Source organism: Bubalus bubalis, chromosome 3 (assembly GCF_019923935.1).
Source record: "Bubalus bubalis isolate 160015118507 breed Murrah chromosome 3, NDDB_SH_1, whole genome shotgun sequence".
In the NCBI taxonomy this organism is placed as follows: domain Eukaryota; kingdom Metazoa; phylum Chordata; class Mammalia; order Artiodactyla; family Bovidae; genus Bubalus; species Bubalus bubalis.
In genome coordinates, this window is record NC_059159.1 from 116,227,155 (window position 1) to 116,249,753 (window position 22,599).

Here is a 22,599-nt window from a genome sequence, read left to right on the forward strand (position 1 = left end):
TTTGAGGGAATATCGAGACTTTGGTTTGATATTTTAGATACCTTTGAGGTATCTGAGTGTCTGGACACTTCTCAGACTCTGCTTTTTATTCAAAGGTACCCAATGCCACTTTAGATGCGAAGTGTTTAAATTTGACCTTTGCTGCTACCCAAATAGTAGCCACTGGGGTCAGTCTGCAAGATGGCATCTTAGGTTTTGAAGAAGAAATTAGAATATACAAAGGGAGAAATAGGTATATATTATATAATGAAGATTTCATATTTAATTTTATGGGAAAAGCAGTAATTAGTTGGCTTTTGTTTTTAAATGGAAATAGCTACTCATTGGGAAATAAATACTCTCATTTCAATTTATTTTACTTTAGATCATTCTGTGATGAAAGCCATTATCAAAAAAGTTCTCCAGAATGGAAGAAGTGCCAAGTCAGAGGTACAACATGTTTTAGTCTTCTAGAAAGAATTTCATTTTAATGTCTTTCTTTCTTAAAAAAAAAAATTATAAGGATACTTACGGCCATCTTAAACTAAGTTTTTAGTCAAATCAAATGGCTTTTCTGTTTTTGAAAATATTGCGTAATTCTTTAATTCAGGTTCCCAGAAATGCTGTCAGAAACCTTTTATTAACTTAAAATATTTTAATTTCCAATTAAGATCAAACCTTCATAAATTATCTGTAACTAAATGGCATATTTATTATTTCTTTCTCAGTACCAATGGATAACTTCTCCGTCGGTGAAGGAACCAGTGAAGGAACCATCCAAAGCTGCTAGACAGAAAAAGAGAACCATAATTTTGGGAGGTAGTCGGAAAGGAAAAGCTACTATTAGAATTGGTAACTTTTTTTTTAATGCTACTAGAACTTATAGCCCTTATGTTTTCCAATGTGCTGAAATTAAAACAGCCAGTATTAACCACATAGATATTATTAATAGGATTATAATTGCCTTGATATGTATTATGAGAATTTATAGACTATAGAAATTATAAATGAATTTAAAGAGATGTTAATATTAACCAACTTCTGTTGGTTACTTCTGTTTACATTTCATAAAAGGTTTGTTATTTTGACAATATTTCCTGGTTGATGATTACTTCTAGTATTTTGCAATTTAAATTTTGTGAAAAATTGGAAATAACCTGAAATAAGCTATTATAAGCATCTTCAGAAATACAACTTCTTTTTTTTTTCCTACTAAAAGATGTATGATTTTGATTCCCCATTAATCAGCTTGCTTAGAGAATAATGTATTAAATAGAAGTTGTCCAAAGTGTTTATTAAATCAAAAATAGCTTATGATTTGTCTGCCAATTGTTACTTTAAGACAGTAATAGTTTAGTAATCAATCAAATGGTATATAAAAAGAAATTAAGATTTTTATATCACACTAATTATATACTATTATTAAAAGTTTATATCATGTATAAAGTATTCTTAAAATAGCTAATTTGACTTGCTATAATATTAGAAATATAAATATAGGTAAATAAAACATGTATATATAAAACATGTTAGAAATTCTGTAACATTAGTATGTGGTGGTATAGAATAGGGCATCATGGAATGAGAATAAAACAAATTTTTTAAAAATTTAGCATGATTAAAAAAGTGGAAATGTAACTGATGTTTGCAAGCTCACTGAGCTATTTTAAGAGTAATTTTATTTTATTTCTTGGGCTTTTTTTTTTCTTTTGTATTTGCTTCAGTTATTTGGAGACATAGAGGTAAGCCAAATCAATGTCTGGCTATGTAGGTAGATCCAGGTGAGTATAGGAGTTAAATAGCTGTGTAAACTGTGTCCCATCTACAATGTAATTATGTATGCCTTAAAAAGATGGGGGCTTTTATCAGAAATGTTTTTATCTCCTAAAGAGACAAATGTAATTTTTAAAATTTTAATTACAAATATATTTGCATTACTTTCTGCAAGTAAAGGTGTACACATACAAACCATGTGCATATAGACTTTTTTTCTTGAATGTAATTAAGTTAAAAAACAAAATAGCCCAGAATGAACTGAGCCCCTCTGTATTTTGAGGCATGTAAATTTATCCAAAGAAATCACACGGGATCATGTGGTGGTTATCAGTAAGCTACACTAATGAAACATTTGTCCTGTATCACCACATACACTCTATTTTACACGCCATCCTAATGCTGCTAAAGTACAGTAGGTTTGAAGAATAAATACAATCATTTTAACTATGATGTTTGTTTTCAGTAATGTTCAAATTAAACATTTAAATGTGAATTTTTTTGTTCTAAAGAAAATATTAGCTTGTAATTCTCTTTTTTGCTACCAAATACTTCTTATAAAAATACTTGACTCTTTAGTACTGAAGTGTAGGGTAAGTCTCCACATTTCACTCTTTCATCCAGTGGGTTTCACTTTTTTTGTGTGTTTTCTGTATGAAATCAAATGAACAGTGAAGGTCAACAGACTTATAGGAGGGTAACATTGACTCATCTACCACCTGGCAACTTGTATACAGTCATAACTTTTATTTGTTTTTACGTAGAAAAATTAATCTTAAAATTAAATTTTGGTCTAATCCCAAAGATTTTATTTGGCAGAAGTCATGGGTGTATTTATGTTTCTCTATTCTTGGGATTCAGAAATGCCAAAGGTGTTCTAAGATTCCGATTGAGTGTCTCTGCATGATACATAAAATGTATCATTCTTTGGGATTTTTTAAAAATTTATTTTTGCATGTTCTGCATACCTCAGTACTTTTGTTTTAGTTAAAATAACTTGTTACTGTAGTGGACTTACATTTTTAAAAATTGCTGGCCTATGTATAACATTTTTACAAAACAATCCTGTTTTTAATGGCCTTGACCTCGTTGTAAAGCGCCTGTTTTATTCCTTTCAGTGTGTACGCATGTGATAGTTGCTCTGTAGGCTTTTAGTGCATTTGATTCCTTCTTTTTCATGATTTCTCAAACATAGGATTGGCCACAAAGAAACCTGTGAGTAATGGAAAGAAGCACTCCACTGGTAAAGATTCTTATGCTCCTGAACCTCTGCCGCCTGGTGTGTCTGGTTTCCTGCCATGGCGTACTGCAGAACGTGCAAAAAGGAACAGGTAGAGCATTTTCATTCCCTGTCTTTTAGTCATTTCAAATTCTTTATTTTGGAGCTTCTATTATGTGAGAGGTCTCTGGTGGTTTCTATAGAGAAAGAAAGATAACTCACACATGGCTTCTGCCTAATGAGTCCTCTAAGAAAGAAAAACAAAAAATAATTGGGAGTTTGAAGTTGTTTCTCAAGTGTCACAACAGAGGTAACCCCATGGGAGTCCTGAGGAGACTAAAATTCTCTCCAATCGTGCAGATGAGAAAAGTTGCAGTAAAGGCAGATGTAGTTGAGTCAAGCCCTACAGTACAGAAGTAGACATTTGGATCTGTAGGAATGGGAAAAAAGACATTTTAGGCATGGGAATAGTTTAATGCAGACTGGATGAGAAATATGGATTAGAACTAATCTAAATCAACCAGCTTAGTTCAGTAAATCAGATTTAGTTTGTCAAACTAGACTTAACTAGCTTTAGCTGATTACTTATCCAAGGGATAAGTTCATAGTAATTTTGTCATAGAGCTGTGAGTAAAATTTTTCAACTATAGGTCTAGGCTTGCGAGACGAAATAAATTGCTCTAGGTTATTTTCAAGTGACTTATTTGGTAATATTCATGAAGTTAGAATGACGCTAGTGGTAAAGAATCCACCTGGCAACGCAGGAGATGCAGGAAACGTGGGTTTGGTCCCTGGGTTGGGAAGATCCCCTGGAGGAGGAAATGGCAACCCACTCCAGTATTCTTGCCTGAAAAATCCCATGGACAGAGGAGCTTGGTGGGCTAGAGTCTGTAGGATCACAGTGAGTCAGACAGAACTGAGCATCTGAGCACACTGATGAAATTCGGTGTTAACAATTGCTTAAGAAAACATAGAGAATTGATTTTAAATAGTACTTGAAGTAAGTAATTACTGTGTAAAATACCTGTTCAGTTGCTCACATTTAGTTGATATTTATAATCCCCATTGGACAACTGACTACTTTTGCAAATGGTAATATAGATTCTTAAAGCATAAACTATAATGTTGAATTCCCAGTCTTTGCACTTTAGTTTAAGAGCTTTGTGTATTCATATCTTCTTCTTAAGACATTTATTAATCTCAGGCCCATCCTCATCACAAGGAGTTGTAAATTAGAGAACGATTCATACCACCAGTTAAGAAGGTAGACTGAAATCTCAACCACCCTGAATGTAGAAACCAAAGGTGCCTCTCAGCAGTTCACAGAGTTGTCACAAAGCAGGTCTGCTAAATTCTGTTCACTTTTTTTCATAGCAGAGGCCTTCCAGGTCCTTGTTCTGAGCTGACTTATTTTTATATACAAATCTATGTGGATATTGTACATGATACTAAAAACTTATAGTAAATGCAATTAACTGGTGATGTGTGTACATCAAGATATAACTTCATTTTGTTAATATCTTTTTAGGGGTTTTCCGTTAATCAAAGCTCGTGATGTGTGTAATCAGTTGCAGGTATGTGGTTATTATATTGTATACAGGGGGTTGAATTGGGAAGGGTGGGAGATCATACTCTTTACTTTTTAAATTGAACAGAGCCTTAAAAAAACAGTTCCCTCTCTGAAATAAACCCATTTAAAACCTGTCTCGTCATTCTCCCATTGCCTCTGTGTAGTTGTATGGATATGGCACACTGGGAACCTTGTGGTTATGTCTGTAAACAAGGAAGTGGGTTCTCCAGTCCGCAAGTCAGTGGTTACCCAGTAGAACGAACTTAATTGCAATTTCTAACCCCTTACGTGGAGCTGTCATACCCAAGAGTGTTCATGTGTTTTCAGAAAATGTTGTTTGGGGGCTGTCTGTACAAGTTGCTGATTTTCAAGCCAATATGAAGCGACATATCCCAAACCTCTGCTCTCTGAGCGTTCCTTCTTCCTCACCAAGGCTGCATACTTGCCTTCTTTTACAGCCTCATGGCCTTGGAGCAAGCTAATCCTGCCAGTGTTCTTAGGAGACTGTGTAGTTGCTCTGCTGAGATTAAAAGACGAGCACCTTGGGTGTCAGTTCTGCCCCTGGATGTCTGGTAGAGGGGTGCATGCCTCATTCTACCAATGGGAGTTTCCTCTCCTGCAGGGCTTGTCAGAATGATATCCTAGTGAGTTGTCTTCTGCATAGTTATATAAAACTAACACACATCCTTTTGACCTATAGACTTTTAAGGGGTTGTGACCAGGTCAGTTTTTAAATGGAAGTTTATTGAACAACATTCCAGTGGCAGTGAAGCTCAATAGGAGAATTGAATTATAATTACACTAGTTTTGACTTAAGGATGATGAGAAAATGAAAGTTTTGATAGGTCAGTTTTAGTTGTGTATGTATATGTGACTGCTGCTGCTGCCGCTGCTGCTAAGTCGTGTCAGTTGTGTCCGACTCTGTGCAACCGCATAGACAGCAGCCCACCAGGCTCCTCTGTCCCTGGGATTCTCCAGGCAAGAACATTGGAGTGGGTTGCCATTTCCTTCTCCACTGCATGAAAGAGAAAAGTGAAAGTGAAGTCGCTCAGTTGTGTCCGACTCTTAGTGACCTCATGGACTATAGCCTACCAGGTTCCTCTGTCCATGGGATTCTCCAGGCAAAAATACTGGAGTGACTAATTTTTTAAAAAATTCTGTTTATTATTCACAGTTTAGATATGTTGACTTTCTAATTATTCTTCTGATTCTTTACCAGTCCCCTTACTGATGAATTGTCCTCCTAAAAACTACATTTTCTTCCAGACTATTTGTGTCTGATGGTGAAGAATAAATTTCTAGTTTGCAGTATAAAGGTGATCTGAGAAGAAATGTTTACCCTGGCTCCTTACTTGTCTTCTGTGAAAGAAACTTAATAAAATAATACAGACAATTCCAAATACTAATCCTAACCATGTACACCAGAGGTCTGTACAGTAACATAGCAAAAATAAGTTACTATAATTTTACTTTGTCATTGCTTGTTTTAGACTAAGGAGCAGTGGGAGACATTTACAAGTAATGACTTGAGACCTCATATCGCTTGTGTTAAATGTCCTTTAATATTTGGATATTTGGTATCTTGTTCATGTTGTCTTCTATACAATTTTGTCTTCTTTTTTTAAAGCAATCAGATTTTCCTGTGACTGTGACCATAGAGAGTCCTTCCTCCTCAGAAATCGAAGAGGTCGATGATTCCACAGAAAGTGTTCAGGAAGAGCCAGAGAAAATCAATTTGAAACAGGAAGCATTGCAGGTATAAAGTTATCACTTTAAAGATACAGAGAAGATTATTTTTCAAACAGATTGGTTGCATCTGACTGCAATACTTGACAACGTGTGTGGGAGCTTTCTGTTTTCCCCTCCTGTCTGCGTTGTATCCCCTTGAACTTAGCTTAGACCAAGGTGAATGGTGGACATTTGAACTCTAAGAAATAAACAATCAAAACATGTCACTAGTTACATATTTGCTTTTCTTTAGAACCTTAATATTAGATATAGGGAGAATCTTTAAGATAAACTTGAAGGAATTGAGTTCTGAATGAATGTAGTCAGCTGATTCAGTGCCCTTGTTTTACAGATGAGAAAATTGATGGTTCTTTTTATAGGAGGGGTGTATGACCTCATTTTTAATGAAAAGTTGAAAAATGTATCAATATTGATATTCTCCTTTCCTAAAAATAAAACAGCAAGAAGCTCCATTATATTGCCTAATAAACCTGACATCCAATGTCATTCCATACTTCTCTTTGTATGGACAGAAAAGAAAAATTGATCTTCATAAGAAATTTTTACTCTTCCAAATAATATATTAATTTTATTTCAACTTAAATGCAGAGCTGATAATTTGTAGTAAATAAGGGAAACACGATTTGAGGGCACCTTGTTATTGTGCTACAAAGTTTGTGTTTAATTTTTTAAAAATTACTTAGTATGATTTTCTTTTAGTATGAATCTTGATAAATTTTGAACTAGCCCATTATTAAAGGACAACGGAAATTACTATTTGATTTTTAAAAGAAAAAGTTAAGATTTTAATTTTTTAGTTAAAATTACTGATAATATAGAGAAATTTTATTATGAAATATTACAGTAGGAGGAATCTGTAGTTCATGTAGAATTACCCCCTTTTCATCTTATAAATGAGCACCTACAATTGGTAGCACGTGTAGCACATAAGCGGTTTACTGGTAAGTTGTAGAGTAAGACAGGACCCTAGGCAGCTAACCCACATTCGTTGTCATTTTAGATGTGTTGTATTCGTTTCCTTCACCAGTAGGTCGGGATGTTGTATTGATATTCTAAAAGCAGTTGTAGACATTGGGGAAGACCAAGAAGTTTTATAAACTGTGACTACAGAATAGATTCAGGATGCTCTGAGAACCCTTTCAGCTCTTCTTTGTTTTAACAAGACATTAAAATGATGGTATCAAAGTGTTTAAATATATAAACCTACAACAATCAAGAGATTTCAGAATATCTTTGAAAGATAGGAGCCAAGTGGAAGAGTGTGAAACTGAAGCAGTAGAACAAGGGGAACCATCACCTACAATATGCCCAGGGACCTCCTGCAGCTGAGGGGGAATCTGATCCCCCTGCAGAAATAGCTCCATACTTAGAGGTGCATGTGGGGGAGAGAGTGAAGTTAATTAAGCAGGTGAGTGAAATAGGGGGAGCTCATTGAGTTTGTGCTTGAAAGAGTTGAATCCCAGCCCCACCCTCACTCTCCTGAAATGAGATAATTTTATTTTGAAAAAATTAAACTGGAGACAACTAGGCCAGCTGTTGTGAGTTTTTACACCCTAGAAAAGAGTGCCTGGGGGTATCCTATTATAGTTACTACCCACTTTTTCCTGCATTAGAAAAGCCAGTCAGTGACTTCCAGAGAGCTTTTTGCTCTCATTCTTAAATAGAAAATAACCATCATACGGCTGGTAGTTGAGTAAAGCTTACAACAAGAGAGGTGGGGAAAGAGTAAAAACAAATCCTAGTGGGACCATGGAAAATTTAGGGAACAAAATAATTTAAGAAAAAACCCTAATTCGTGTCCTTAAAGAGCCTTAAAAGGAGCTGGAAACTTTAAAATAAGAATAGGGTGTTAATTAAAAAGGGAATGTCAGAAAGCAGATAAATCTCTTGGAAATGAAAACGTGGTTGCTGAAATAAATTCAGTAGGAATTAAAGAAATTTCTCAGTATATAAAAAAGAAAGAATGGAAAATGTGATAGAAGTGATATATTGGGAGAGGCTGCATCGAGGAGGTCCAGCATGTTCCTATTAAAAATTCTAGATCCAGAAAAAACTGGAGGGAAGCTGTCAAAGGGCAAGAAAATTCCGCATAGCTAAAAGTAAGCTTCAGGCCTCAAACTGAAAATAGCTAAACAAAAATAGCTTCTACCTAGATACTCTACACTATGAAATTTTAAAATACTGAAAAGATACATCCATTCCAGAGATAAAAATACTGGTCACCTAAAAAAAAGAAAATCTGACATTATCATTGTTGTCATCAGCACCGTGGATTCTGGAAGGCATTAGAAAGATAACTCCAAAGTTTTTCAGGCAAATAATTTTCACCCTAGGGTTTTGTATCCAGCCAGACTATCAGTCATAAGTGGAGGCTGTCTAAGATATTTTGTATGTAAATAAATTTGAAAAGCTTACCCCCTGTGCTATACAAGTTATTTGTAGAAACAATCCAGCCAAATGAGGGAATAAACTAAGAAGGAAGGTAATAGGGGATTCTGGAAACAGTGGATTTGGTGCAGAGTCAGCTAGTATAGATTTGAGAGCCTTCCATTAGTTGTGTGATTGACAGCTTAGAAACGCATTGAGGAGTCTTGTACTTACTATGCATTAGGTACTGTTGGAAGGGAGGAGGGAGAGGAAGAGGAGGAGGAAACTGAACTCCAGAGGAAAAAAGGCTACACTGACATAAACATGAAGTGAACTAAATTATGGTAGAATTTTTTGGAGGGTGGGAAGAGGGCTGCACCTCAGCTTGCAGGATCTTAGTTCCCTGACCAGGGATTGAACTCATGTCCTTGGCAGTGAAAGTGTGAGTTCCTATAGTGAATAGCCAGTGAATTCCCTAAACTATGGTAGATTTTAAACTACTACTGGTGAGCAAGAGAAGAATCCACTTTAACCTGACATTACAGGTGTCCCCCTTTTCAGTGACACACAGAGGCAGTGACCAACTATCTAATTTGTTGTCCAAACCAGAACACTAATAATGTAAGGAGTCACTATACTTCTGTAACATCAGGACAGCAGGTATAAACTGGAACACCCCAAGGCATCTGAGGGTATGTGGTCATGCTATACAAGGGTAATGACACGGAAACAGTATAAGAAGTATAATCTATACACAGAGACACAGTATATGTCTGCAGTGGGCAATATTAATTTAATTGTAATAGTAGAAATACTGTCTTGGTTTGCAGCTTTTATTGTCAACTTGCATGTAATAACAAATAACTAACCTGAACTATACTTAGTATGTTAGTATTCACTTAGTATGTACTGAAACGTATCGTGTCCTGGTATGTACTCAGTATATATTATATTCTAAATGTTTTTAACGTATAACTCATTTAATGCTCTGAATAACACATTTAATGCCTATAACTCATTTAATGCCCTGAATAACCTTATGAGGTTGGTGTTAGCTAGTATCATTCCCGCTTTTTAGAAAAGGAAGCTAAGCCAGAGAAGGAACTTGCCCAGCTTGTCCCTGATTTATGGTTGGATAGGGGCTTTGAGTTCAGGCTTTCTGCCTCTTCTCTTAAACATTGCTCCATACTGACTCTCAAATAACAGAAAACTTAGCACATAAAGAAGAAGAGAAGTTGCTCAGTCATGTCCGACTCTTTGCGACCCCATGGACTGTAGCCCACCAGACTCCTTGGTCCGTGGGATTTTCCAGGCATGAATACTGGAGTGGGTTGCCATTTCCTTCTCCAGGGGATCTTCCTGACCTGGGGATCGAACCTGGGTCTCCCGCATTGTAGGCAGACGCTTTACTGTCCAAGCTACCAGGGAAGCCTAACTGCACATAGAACAGAATATAAATTTCAACTTTGACAATATAAAAGCTAGGTTTGGAAGGTAGACAGAGTAGAAAAAAGGGGAAACGACACGAATGTCCTCATTTTAGAAAGCAGGACATTGAAAGAGTTTATAGTTGATCAGCAATATAGATTTTTAAGTATATCACTACATGTGGAAGAGATCATGACCAGTGGAAAAAGTAATAATGACATAACTTTACTAAGCAGTGTGGATATAGGAAAGAGTGTAAAGGAACTAAATCCTTACCTAGTAAATTAGAAAGTTAACAGATACTGCCTCAAATTTAGTCAGAAGTAGTCATGTAAGTATAGTATTTGGAAATGGAAAATTAAAAATAATACTAGTTTTCTTAAACTTCATAAAGAAGGATATCCAGATAGCCAGTAAACATGGAAAAGTGCCCAACTTCATTAAGTAATAAGAGAAAAACAAATCAAAACCAATAAAACTACATGCTAGTGAGATTGACAGAGTCTGATAGTATCAGGTATTGTAGACCTGGAGTACTATGAGAATCTTCTACCCTGCTTATACTGAAGTATACATCAATACTACTTTGAAAAGCCTTTAGCACTGTCCATCAACTGAAGGTATATAAATACCCTGTAACCCAGCAGCCCTCATGCCCGCCTTTGGTAAATGCACCAGAATAACCGGTACGACAGGATTCATGTGCATGCGTTAGGACAAACAGAAAAAACCCAAAGTGTCCTGTAGGAGTTAAATAAATCATGTATGTTTGTACAGTGGAAAAGCTTTCAAGGAGTAAAATTGAATGGACTGTTAGGTTGGTGCAAACATAATTATGGTTTCAGACAGTGAATCATTATAACTAGGCTCAAGCACATCTTTATTAATCAAAATAGGAACCATTACAGTCAACACTTGTTTACCAATAAGAAATAAGTTTTCTTATTCCTGTAGCATAAAAATCCATGCTTCAGGATTCAACAAACTCTTCAATAGCATTTTCTGCTTCCTGCTGGTTGTGGAAGTGTTTTCCCTGCAAAAAGCTGTCAAGATGTTTGAGGAAGTGGCAGTCAGTTGGCAAGAGGTCAGATGAATATGGCGGATGAGGCAAAACTTGATAGCCTAATTCATTCAACTTTTGAAGCTTTGGTTGTGTGACGTGAGGTCAGGTGTTGTCATTGCAACCCAACGCCAGCTGCAGGTGTTGGGATTTTCAGAGTATCTTATTGATTTACTGAGTGTACTTCTCAGATGTAGTAGTTTCCCCAGGATTCAGAAAGCTGTCATGGATCAGACAGGCAGCAGACCACCAAACAGTGACCATGACCGTTTTTTGGTGAAAATTTGGCTTTGGGAAGTGCTTTGGAGCTGCTGCTTGGACCACCCACTGAGGTGGTTGTCACTGGTTGTTATATACAATCCACTTTTTGTTGCATACCACAATATGATTGAGAAATGGTTCATTGTTGTGAAGTAAGAGAAGATAGCACTTTAAAATGATGATGTTTTAAAAATTTCTGGTCAGCTCATGAGGCACCTGGGCTTCCCTTGTGGCTCAGCTGGTAAACCTCCTGTAGTGTAGGAGACCTGGGTTCTGGGTTGGGAAGATCCCCTGGAGAAGGGAAAGGCTACCCACTCCAGTATTCTGGCCTGGAGAATTCCATGGACTGTATAGGCCATGGGGTCTCAAAGAGTTGGACATGACTGAGCGACTTTCACTTCACATGAGGCACCTACTTATCAATCTTTTTTACCTTTCCAATTTGTTTCAAATGCCAAATGACCATAGAATGATTGATGTGGAGTTCTTCAGCAACTTTTCATGTAGTTGTAAGAGGATCAGCTTTGATGATGCTCTCAATTATCGTCCATTTCTGATGGCCGACCACTATGCTCCGCATGTGTAAGGCTCTTGTCTCCTTTGTAAACTTCTTGAACCACCACTGCACTATACACTCGTTAGCAGTTCCTGGGCCAAATGTGTTGTTAATGTTGCCAGTTATCATTTCCATAGTCTAAAATAAGTATTAAGTAAAAACAGCAAGTAATAAATCATTAGCAAAAAAAAAATAAAGAATGCACATTAAAACGATATATTGATATAACCACATTTATTTAGAATGTATTCCAACATCAAATAGCAAATTTCAACAATGCAGAAAACTGCAATTACTTTTGCACCAACCTAATAGAACTACAGATAGCAATCTGGATGAATTTTTTAAAACAATGTTTAGTGGATGAATTTTTTAAAACAATGTTTAGTGAAAGAAATAAAATAGAAAAGACAGTGTACACCGTGATCCTCTACATAAAGTTGAAAGTGAAAGTTGCTGCACTATGTATGATTCTTTGAGACCCCATGGATAGTCCATGGAATTCTCTAGGTCAGAATACTGGAGTGGTGGGTATCCTTTCCCTTCTCCAGGGTATCTTCCCAACCCAGGGATCAAACCCAGGTCTCCTGCATTGCAGGTGGATTCTTTACCAGCTGAGCCACAAGGGAAGACCAAGAATACTCAAGTGGGTAGCCTATCCCTTCTCCAGCAGATCTTCTCGACCCAGGAATTGAACCTGGGTTTCCTGCATTTCAGGAGAATTCTTTACCAACTGAGCTATCTTTGCATATCGTGAAAGATGCAACCAGGTTAAAGGAAATGGTTGTCAAGAAGTGAGGATGGTGTTTATAACTGGGGAAAGAAGCCTGAGATGCGGGAGGGCTATGCGGGATCTTTAAGATGCTGACAAGTACTTGCAGTTTTGAGTGGTGGTTATGGGTTATGTAAGTCACTGTAAGTTGTGTAAGTTATGGTTCATGGTCACTGTTTGGTGGTCTGCTGCTTGTCTGATCCATGACAGCTTTCTGAATCCTGGGGAAACCACTACATCTGAGAAGTACACTCAGTAAATCAGTGATATAATCTGAAAATCCCAACACCTGCAGCTTTTCAGTTGTCACATTGACACTTTTGTTCTGTGTACTTCTCAATATGCATATAATATTTTACAAGTAAAAACCTGCAAACCCGCTTAAAGAATTGGTCACCTCTAGGGTGCTGGATGGAGAAGGCAATGGCACCCCACTCCAGTACTCTTGCCTGGAAAATCCCATGGACGAAGGAGCCTGGTGGGCTGTAGTCCATGGGGTGGCTAAGAGTCGGACACGACTGAGGGACTTCACTTTCACTTTTCACTTTCACTCATTGGAGAAGGAAATGGCAACCCACTCCAGTGTTCTTGCCTGGAGAATCCCAGGGACGGGGGAGCCTGGTGGGCTGCCGTCTATGGGGTCGCACAGAGTTGGACACGACTGAAGCGACTTAGCAGCAGCAGCAGCAGCAGCAGCAGCGGGGTGCTGGATGTGGATGTGGGACGAGACTATTTCATTTTAAGCCTTTCACTGCTGTTTGCATTCACATGTTCATTCACTCAACATTAATTGAACATACTCTGTGTACCAAGCACTCTTGTTAAAGAGTGCTTATAAGTTTTATTATATGCTTTAGCTCATGTTTTATTACGTGCTTTAGCTCATGTAATCCTCACAAGAGCTCTGTGATGTGGGAGCTTATCTCCACTTTATAGATAAGAAAGTTGAGGTCTAGCATTATGAAACTTGTCCAAGATTATAGAGCTAACGTAGGGCCAGGATTTTGCTTCAGAATTTTTAAAATATAGTTTAAAAGAGAAATTTAATTACTAATTATAAGCAAAGAAGTACACACTTAAGGGAGATGCCATGTTTTCACTTATCCAGTTACAGAAAAAGCACACATCTTTCATACTATATACATCTTGCATTGGTAGGGATTTTCCTTATTCAGCAATTATTTATTGACTGTCTGCTTTGTGCTAGGTGCAGGTTCTGGGGATAAACAATAAAATACACCCCCTTTCTTCAAATAACTTGCATTCTAAGTGAGGAAATAAGCCAAAAGTTATTGTAGTGATTATAAACCAAGTGATACATTGCTGATGGCTGTATAAAATCTTAGGAATCTTTTAGAAAGCAGTTTGGGGATAGGTACCTCAAAGCCTGAAAAACATCCGTTTGCTTTGATCTCAGCCTCATTTTTATGGCTTTGTTGCAAGAATGTTTTTCTAAATATGGAAAAAGGTCTTCATGCATAAAAATGGTTATTTTGTCTTATAATATTGAAAAGTTGGAAAGGATTTAAATGTGTAATCAAAAGAATAGTTGACCAGTAACCCCACTCAGTGGAGAAGGCAATGGCACCCCACTCCAGTACTCTTGCCTGGAAAATCCCATGGACGGGGGAGCCTGGTGGGCTGCAGTCCATGGGGTCGCTAAGAGTCGGACACGACTGAAGTGACTTAGCAACAGCAACCCCACTCAGTGAAATATTTTATAGCCCACTTCAAAAAAAATCAGGTTATGAATCCCCTGATTATATGAGAAATGATTGATTTCAATCATTTTAAATATAAAAAAAGGTTGAACATAAAATTTGATATATAATATGATGGGAGCTTGGTTCCAGAAAAAGCAACCTAGCCAGTGTATAGAAGGGAGGAAAGGAGAGCAGATGACAGGAAAGATTTCTCCAAAGTCTTATCATTAGTCTTACCTAAGTAATAGAATATCAAGCAATTTTACTTTCTAATTTTTTTGGTTCCATATTTCTGTTTAAGGGACATGAATTATTTTGTAGGAGAGGGGTTCACTTTTTCAGAAAAATTTAATGCTGTGTTCTAATACTTTCCACTAGAGGGAGAAGCTATTTCATGTTACTGCACGTTAGTGTGCTATTTAGAACCAGTCAAGAATATTGTAATTTAGTCTGCTTTTCTCAGACTGTGGTGAGGGTTTTTTGTTTGTTTTCTTATTTGTTTAGAATTTCTTTGAAATCAATTTTAGAAGATTTATTTAACCATTATATTAAAAGTAGAGGAATTTTTCTCCTTTTTCCCATTGAAAACTTGGTTGGCTTTAGAAATGAAACTTTAAAGAATTTGAAGTTATTAGACTGTCAATTTTTAAAGCATGTTCTGAGCATAAAAATATGTTCATTGAGCAAATTTTTGAAAGCAGTGAACAACTTATTGAAGGAAATAAAAGCCACCTCTGCTCTTTTGTCTTAAAAATGTATTAAAGATATTTTTTCATGTCACTAAATATTTTTCTAAATCAGATAATTTGATAAAGCTTATGGACCATCTTCCAAGAAAAACACACAGATGTATTTTGAATATAGAACTCCTCAGGCCCATTCATTAACTCTGGTTGAGACCGCTTATCATCGTTATTTTCCTAGTGGTTTCATAGAGCATTCCTTCATATGGTGTGCTATTTTTATTTAAACCAACCCCAATTTGGAGGCTCTAAGCTTTCTTCTAGAGTTTGATTATAAATAATCTTATGACATCATGTTTGTAGATAAATCTTTGCTCACATCTCTGATTTCCTTAGGGTAAACTGCTGATGTAAGATTGTTGCTGTGTACCAAAAGTTATTGTCCATAAAGTGATACCAGTTCCTCTCACAATGATAACAGAATAGAATTCCTTATTCTTTAAGTGATTGTTGAAAGCATTTAAAATGTATAAATACACCTTACTGTTTTCATAGGTATTCTGATTATTTATTGCTGCATAAGAAACCACCCGGAAACAATGACTTAAAACAATAACAGTCACTTATTTTGTTCTTGAACCTGGAGATTGAGTAGCATGTTAATTTTCCTTTACTATACTCTTACTGACTTAAAATAATACCTATTTTGCTAGCTCACAGTTCCGTAGGTCAGAAGTTCAGGCACAGCGTGACTGAGTTCTCCACTCAGATACATAGTGGGAACATGTGGGTTCCCTCCAGAGAGTGTTAAAGTGTGTGAAATTTAAGTGGAAGACATCAGGCCCCCAATGTTGGCTGTTCATGTTTGTACTGGATGTTCAACAAAGCTCATGAGTGTCATAGAACTAAAATCAAGATGTCAGTCTGAAAGTATTACTATCTGGAGGTTCCAAGAAAGAATACTTGCAAGCTTCTTCAGCTCATTGGCATAATTCAGATTCTGCACTTGATTGAATAGAGGTCCCTGTTTCCACGCTGATTGTCAGCTGGGGGACAGTCTCATCTGCTAGAGGCCTCCCACTTGTATTCCCTGCCACAACATCATGCTTGACTTCTTCAAAGCCAGCAATGGGGACTCTCCCTCTTGTCCCTTTTGTATTTCAGATCTTTAGGAGAAGTCCAGTTCCTTTTCCTTGGATGCCTGATTATATCACATCCGCCCAAAATAATCTCCCTCTTTTAAGAGCAACTGATTTTGGAACCTTAATTACATCTACAAAATCCCTTCACTACAGCACCTAGATTGAAAAACTGGCAGGATTGTGTACTTCAGCATAGGAATCTTAGGATCTCTTTTAGAATTCTGCCTACCCATAAGCAGTGTCCTCCACTTCAAGGACCTAAGTGTCTTCAGTTCAGTTTAGTTCAGTCGCTCAGTTGTGTCCAACTCTTTGCGACCCCATGAATTGCAGCACGCCAGGCCTCCCTGTCCATCACCAACTCCTGGAGTTCACTCAAACTCACGTCCATTGAGTTGGTGATGCCATCCAGCTGTCTCATCCTCTGTCGTCCCCTTCTCCTCCTGCCCCCAATCCCTCCCAGCATCAGTCTTTTCCAATGAGTCAACTCTTTGCATGAGGTGGCCAAAGTACTGGCGTTTCAGCTTTAGCATCATTCCTTCCAAAGAACACCCAGGACTGACCTGCTTTAGAATGGACTGGTTGGATCTCCTTGCAGTCCAAGGGACTCTCAAGAGTCTTCTCCAACATCACAGTCCAAGAGCATCAATTCTTCAGTGCTCAGCTTTCTTCACAGTCCAACTCTCACATCCATACATGACTACTGGAAAAACCATAGCCTTGACTAGACGAAACTTTGTTGGCAAAGTAATGTCTCTGCTTTTGAATATGCTATCTAGGTTGGTCCTAACTTTCCTTCCAAGGAGTAAGTGTCTTTTAATTTCATGAGTTCTTAAGAATTGTGAGAGTTTACCAGTGTTCATTTTATGTTAGTGACCTTGGTGAATGGAAAGACTACTATCTCTATGGACAGGAATGGCACCCAGCTTCCTGAATTCACAGTATTGGTTCTGCTACTTAGTGGTGTGAGCTTGGCTGTGCTGCTCTACTTACTCTGCTGCTCTGCCTCCATTTTCTCATCTGTAAGATAACATGAAGTTAGTATTGTTCTTTCCTCATATTTTAATGCCCAGGAAACTCCAGAACAGTGCTTGACATATAGTAAGTTGCTTTAAAAGTGATTACTCTTTTTAAAAAATGCTTTTGAATCTGCAGTTATGTAACTCGGGTATGTTAAGCGTGTTCATTAATACGGCTTCCTGCTGTAAAGAGACCCACAAATAAAAGTGGAATTTTTCTTTCTTGGTCTTAATTTTTTATTTCTGATTTACTATGTTATATGCATACACCTTTTATGGTGAGCTGCCACAGATTTATGTTGGAAAGAGTGGGATTTAAATAAATCTTTACTATGCTAATTTGATATATTTCAATAATTAATTTCACTAGCATGATATGATATTCCAGGTAGCAGATTAAAGTCTGAGTTCACTTCTGGCTCTGCCCCTAAATCATGATGAAATATATAGCTGGAAATGCCTTGGAATATCATACTATGAATTAGGTATAATATTTACTCTGTTTCTTTACACTAGGAAAAACTGGAGGAGTGCCTAAAGCAGTTAAAGGAGGAAAGAGTAATAAGGCTTAAGGCTGATAAACGAGTCAGTGAGGTAACAAGTTTCTTCTTACACTTTTGAAAGTTTCTTGGTTTTATTTTGATTTGATTTTAAGCCATATGCATATAGTTTGTAAACTTGAAAACTAATACATTGCAAATTGGTGGTATCATATGGATCTTTACATTTACTGGTATTTAGTGATCATATGATCTAAATACAGGATGAAATAGAGCTCTCATTTCCCATTTTCCTTTTAGACATTGGCTTATAGTTTATATATATTATTATATTACGTATCCCAGATGGTATGTTTTTAAAAATGCAAAAATCTGTTTTTGTGTGTGTTGTGTGTGCTTTATATGATGTTAGCTTATTTTCTGTTCATGATTATTTGATTCAAGAAAGCATATTTTGTGTATATATTGTATATCTAGTAACATAAATGACATGATGAGACTTTACTGGCAGTGAATTAGGAAAATAAGTCATTTAAATAAATGTAAGATTGGAAAACTAGTAAGAATGCAATGAAAGTAAAAATACATACTGTGAGAATTACGTTAGGTAATGTGCATGAAAGCAGGGCATAAGCTAAAAAGTTCGATATAAATACAATTTATTACAGGGTGAGTGTAGGGAGGGATTTTTGAAAGGGCATCTACTGGATTGGTGGACACTAGTTCATTCAATAAATATTGAACACCTGCTTATGTAAGACATGAGGGCATCATGAACATAATGGCCTTTCTGAGAAATACTGGAGTTGATTTTTATACAGGGCAAATCATAAATGATGATCTAAAGAAGAGTGCATGGGAGTGAATATTTCAAGAAGCCCAGGAGAATATTGGTGATGGTACAGTTAATAAATTGGACTGGTTATGATTTGGGACTTTTAAACTTAAGCATTAGATATTTTGCTCACTAAAGTTATTCCTTAACATTCAGCAGAGTTGTAATATGCTTTGTTCAAATTAGGTTCTGTGCTTCGTTTTCTAATTTAAGGCAAACTTAATAGCAGGTAATTTTCTAATGTGGAATGAGGATCCATTATGAATTTAACCAGTTTAAAATGTGATCTTTTGAAAGATCACTAATAAAACAATCATTTGTTTATTTATATATATGTTGTATAGGAAACTTTGTTGAGTGCCTCTGCCTTTTGGCTATTATGTGATGTGGTCTCTGTCTTTACTGATGGAGAGTTAGATTAATTACAAATTAATTACATTTGAGGATGACAGAGGATGAGATGGTTGGATGGCATCACCGACTCAATGGACAGGAGTTTGAGCAAATGCCAGGAGATGGTGAAGGACAGGGAAGCCTGGTGTGCTGCAGTCCATGGGGTTGTAAAATCAGACATGACTGAGTGACTGAACAACAAATTGCACTTTGAATGTTTTAGTTTTGTTTTTTAAACTAGATGAGACTACTTTTGTTTTCTTTTGATGACAGTGAGAAAAAATCATGTCAAATATTTTCAATCTTCTTTTATAGTTGGAACATGAAAATGACCAGTTAAGAAATATAAACTTCTCTTTGTCTGAAGCTCTTCATGCACACTCATTGACAAGCATGATCCTGGATGATGAAGGTGTTTTGGGCAGCATTGAGAATTCTTTCCGGAAGTTCCATGCTTTCTTGGATCTCCTTAAAGATGCTGGGTTAGTTCTTTTCTCTTCATGGCATTCTTCTCTTTGTAACTTTAGAGGTAGTTTGCTGAGGAACTTGAGCTGTTTTTATTACTTCCATGACCATAGTTAGCCAAATGCAGTGAATTCTAGATAATAGAGTTGATTTTTTTTTAAATGAGTATATCTATAAAGAAAAGCAAATAGGGGAGCCTGCTTTGGTAGAGTGGGAAGACCATTATAAACAAATAACCTGTAGACAGAGTAATTAGTAGGTATAATTTTTTGTAAAGACTACACTGAAGGCAATTTTAATTGAAAATATTTGGGAATGGATAAGAATTTTACTGCCTTTCACTTTTTTTTCTTGTTCAATAAGTTTGAGTTAAGATTGTTTTTGTCTTGGACTTAAAAATTATATAGGGAAGATGCAGGTCAGTGGTTCTCAACCAGGAGCAGTTTTGTTGAAAGAGGGAAGTGGAGATTGATAATTGATGGAGTGCTGTTTGGTCAGGGAATGAATTGGTGTTGGGAAGGAAGAAGCAGACACTTCTTGGGAGCTGGAGGAATAGTAGTGGAGTGTGGGAATGGAGGTGAGAGGCAGTGGATGGTGTGTGTGGTCGATGTTGAAGCTGCTAGTGAGAGTGTTTGAAATGGAGTGGTAATAGGCAAGGAGACGGGATGTATCCCAGAGGATGACTCTGGAAAGGGCTGAGAATTTGGGGGAGAGAGAGGCTTGTGGTCTGGAGTAGGTGTTGGCTTTTAAGATGTTAGAAGTATGTCCTGATTGTAGGTCTGGGGATATCTAAGCTGCTCTTCCATGATTATAGTAACTTTTGTCTTTTTCTCCTTTTCTCCTCTGGTCCAGGCTTGGGCAGCTGGCCACAATGGCTGGTATAGATCAGTCAGATTTTCATTTACTAGGTCGTCCCCAGATGAATTCTACTGTTAGTAGTCCACCTAAAGAAAAAAAGAAGGCACTTAAAGAAGAAAAATCAGAATTACAGCAGAGTGCCTTAGGACAAATGCAAAATATCCAAGTAAGTGGACAGAACAGAACTTAATGATTCTAAGAGCAATTAGCAAAAAGGAAATTTCCAGGTCAGAAAGAAGATAATAATGATCAGTCTCTGAGAGTTCATATGCTGAGGAGCTAGAAGCCTCTTTGAGCTCCTTTCTGATAGATTAGTTACATTTGTGCCCAGTAAATTTCATGATACTGCATTGTTGTAAATAAGAAAACTGGAAATTCTTTTGAAAATTTATGAGTTAAAGCAAACTATCCTTAGTGAAGAAAGAAAACCTTAGAGAAAATATCCTAAATTTTAAATTGTATAAATGCCTATTCTATTCATATTTTATCTAGGTTTCTATTTGTATGCAGTCAGCTTACAATGAAGGAACACTAATGAAGGTACAAGTACTGATATAGATAATTTTTTAAAATAAGTGGTCCAGACATAGTTCATAGGCAGTATACTATAGTGAGTCACCTGGTTATGGGAATGGGAGGGGGAAGCCTGTCAGCTTTTCCTCCAGCCTTACGCGGAGCCTCCAGCTCTCACCTTAGCCAGTCTCAAACTGGTCTTGGAAACTGACAGCTTGGATACACAGTCTGGTCACATTTTTACATGTTTTCCATTTTGTAAAACCGTGTAAAAAACTGGTTTACATTTACCTGGAGGATAGAAAAGAAATTAATTTTCTTACAGAATAGGGTTTTATTTTTAGTAAGGGAAAGGAAATAGGTAATAACTACCCTAAACACTGAAGTCTGAAAATGTAGCAGACATAATCTTGGATATATCTAAGTTAAGAATCACTTGGAAGATATAATTAGAAAAAAACTGGCTCTGAAATCTTCTAAATTATCAACTGACTGTTTTAATAATAAGATCACAGAGTAACATTGAAATTTCAGACTCCACTTTTTAATGGTTAGGCTTCCCAGGTGGTGCTAGAGGTAAAGAACCTACCTACAATGCAGGACACCTGAAAAGACATGGGTTTGATTCCTGGGTTAGGAAGACCCCTTGGAGAAGGAAATGGCAACCCACTCTAGTATTCTTGCCTGGAAAATCCCATGGACAGAGGATCCTGGCAGGCTATGAGTCCATAGGGCCGCAGAGAGTTGGACATGACTGAAGCGACTGAATGCTTTTAATGGTAGGCCTTGTTCATCACTGAATTTTTGTCTTGTCTTTTGTTTTTCACTCCAGTTTCAGAAGATTACAGGTGATGCTAGAATTCCGTTGCCTGTCGACACCTTCCATGTCCCAGCCTCTACTCAGGAGACCTTAGAGACTTCCAAAGACAACTTGGGAGTCCCAGTCACAGAACAGCGGCAGGAGTCTTTTGAAGATTTCATTGCTAGAGCATGTTCTCCTCCAGCAGATGTAATTTGTGGAAGTGCAAGTCAAAGAAAAGAAGAGGAATTATCTAGAAATAGCAGGCCTGCCTCAGAAAAAATGACCAAAACAGGTGAATATATCAAAAAGCACTCTGCTAAGAAACAGCCTGGGAAGGACCTGCATTCCTGCTCTGACTCACCTGTAAAGCAGAAAAGCAAAGGAATTGGGCAAAATAGCTCTTTGGTTAATGAACCAATTAAAAGCGAGTCTTCGAAAAAACACATTTCTGTCAAGAAAGAGAGTGAAATACTGACTGTTTCATCAAAGACAACTAGAAGTAAACCGAATCTTCTTGAACATTCTGAAAGTGATACTCTTGGATCTGATTTTGAATTTCAAGAAAGCATCCATACTCTATCACGCCTGACATAGGTCTAAATCTTTTAAAATTATGTTTTTACCTTCAAATTTTAATAAATTACTTGTTTTTATTATAGCATTTGGTGTTTTAAAATATATGACTGGGAGCCGTTAGAGAAAGATTTACCTATACTTTTTATTATAATAAACATTTTGGTGTATGGTTTATTTTCCCTTTTGACAATTTGCACCATTCATTCAGCTAGTGTCTACTGAAGGCTTAATATGTACAGTACTTTTCTGGGTGCTGTTTCAGCAGTGAACAAGATAAAGCTCTACTGTCTTAATACTCCATGGTGGGAGAAAATATGAATAATAAAGCAGGGTAAGGGGACTAGAAAGGGGTGGGAAAAATAAATAGTTTTACCATTTA

The 22,599-nt window shown here is 36.9% G+C and overlaps 1 protein-coding gene across 4 annotated transcripts in view; it reads left to right on the forward strand.

The window, feature by feature from the left end:
* The window catches only part of CEP78 (centrosomal protein 78), a 35,332-nt gene extending 13,027 nt beyond the window's left edge, over positions 1-22,305 (forward strand). For 3 of the 4 annotated variants that reach the window (XM_006074415.4, XM_044939978.2, XM_006074412.4), the window contains 10 exons: positions 365-429; positions 708-831; positions 2,948-3,083; positions 4,500-4,545; positions 6,169-6,297; positions 17,795-17,872; positions 19,322-19,488; positions 20,324-20,495; positions 20,822-20,869; positions 21,675-22,305. In XM_006074415.4, coding sequence (XP_006074477.1) covers positions 365-429; positions 708-831; positions 2,948-3,083; positions 4,500-4,545; positions 6,169-6,297; positions 17,795-17,872; positions 19,322-19,488; positions 20,324-20,495; positions 20,822-20,869; positions 21,675-22,238 — 1,529 coding nt within the window. In that variant the 3' untranslated portion in view covers positions 22,239-22,305. The remainder of the gene's footprint in view (positions 1-364; positions 430-707; positions 832-2,947; positions 3,084-4,499; positions 4,546-6,168; positions 6,298-17,794; positions 17,873-19,321; positions 19,489-20,323; positions 20,496-20,821; positions 20,870-21,674) is intronic. The other variant, XM_006074414.4, reaches the window with a different exon arrangement.
* Positions 22,306-22,599: the final 294 nt, after the last annotated feature.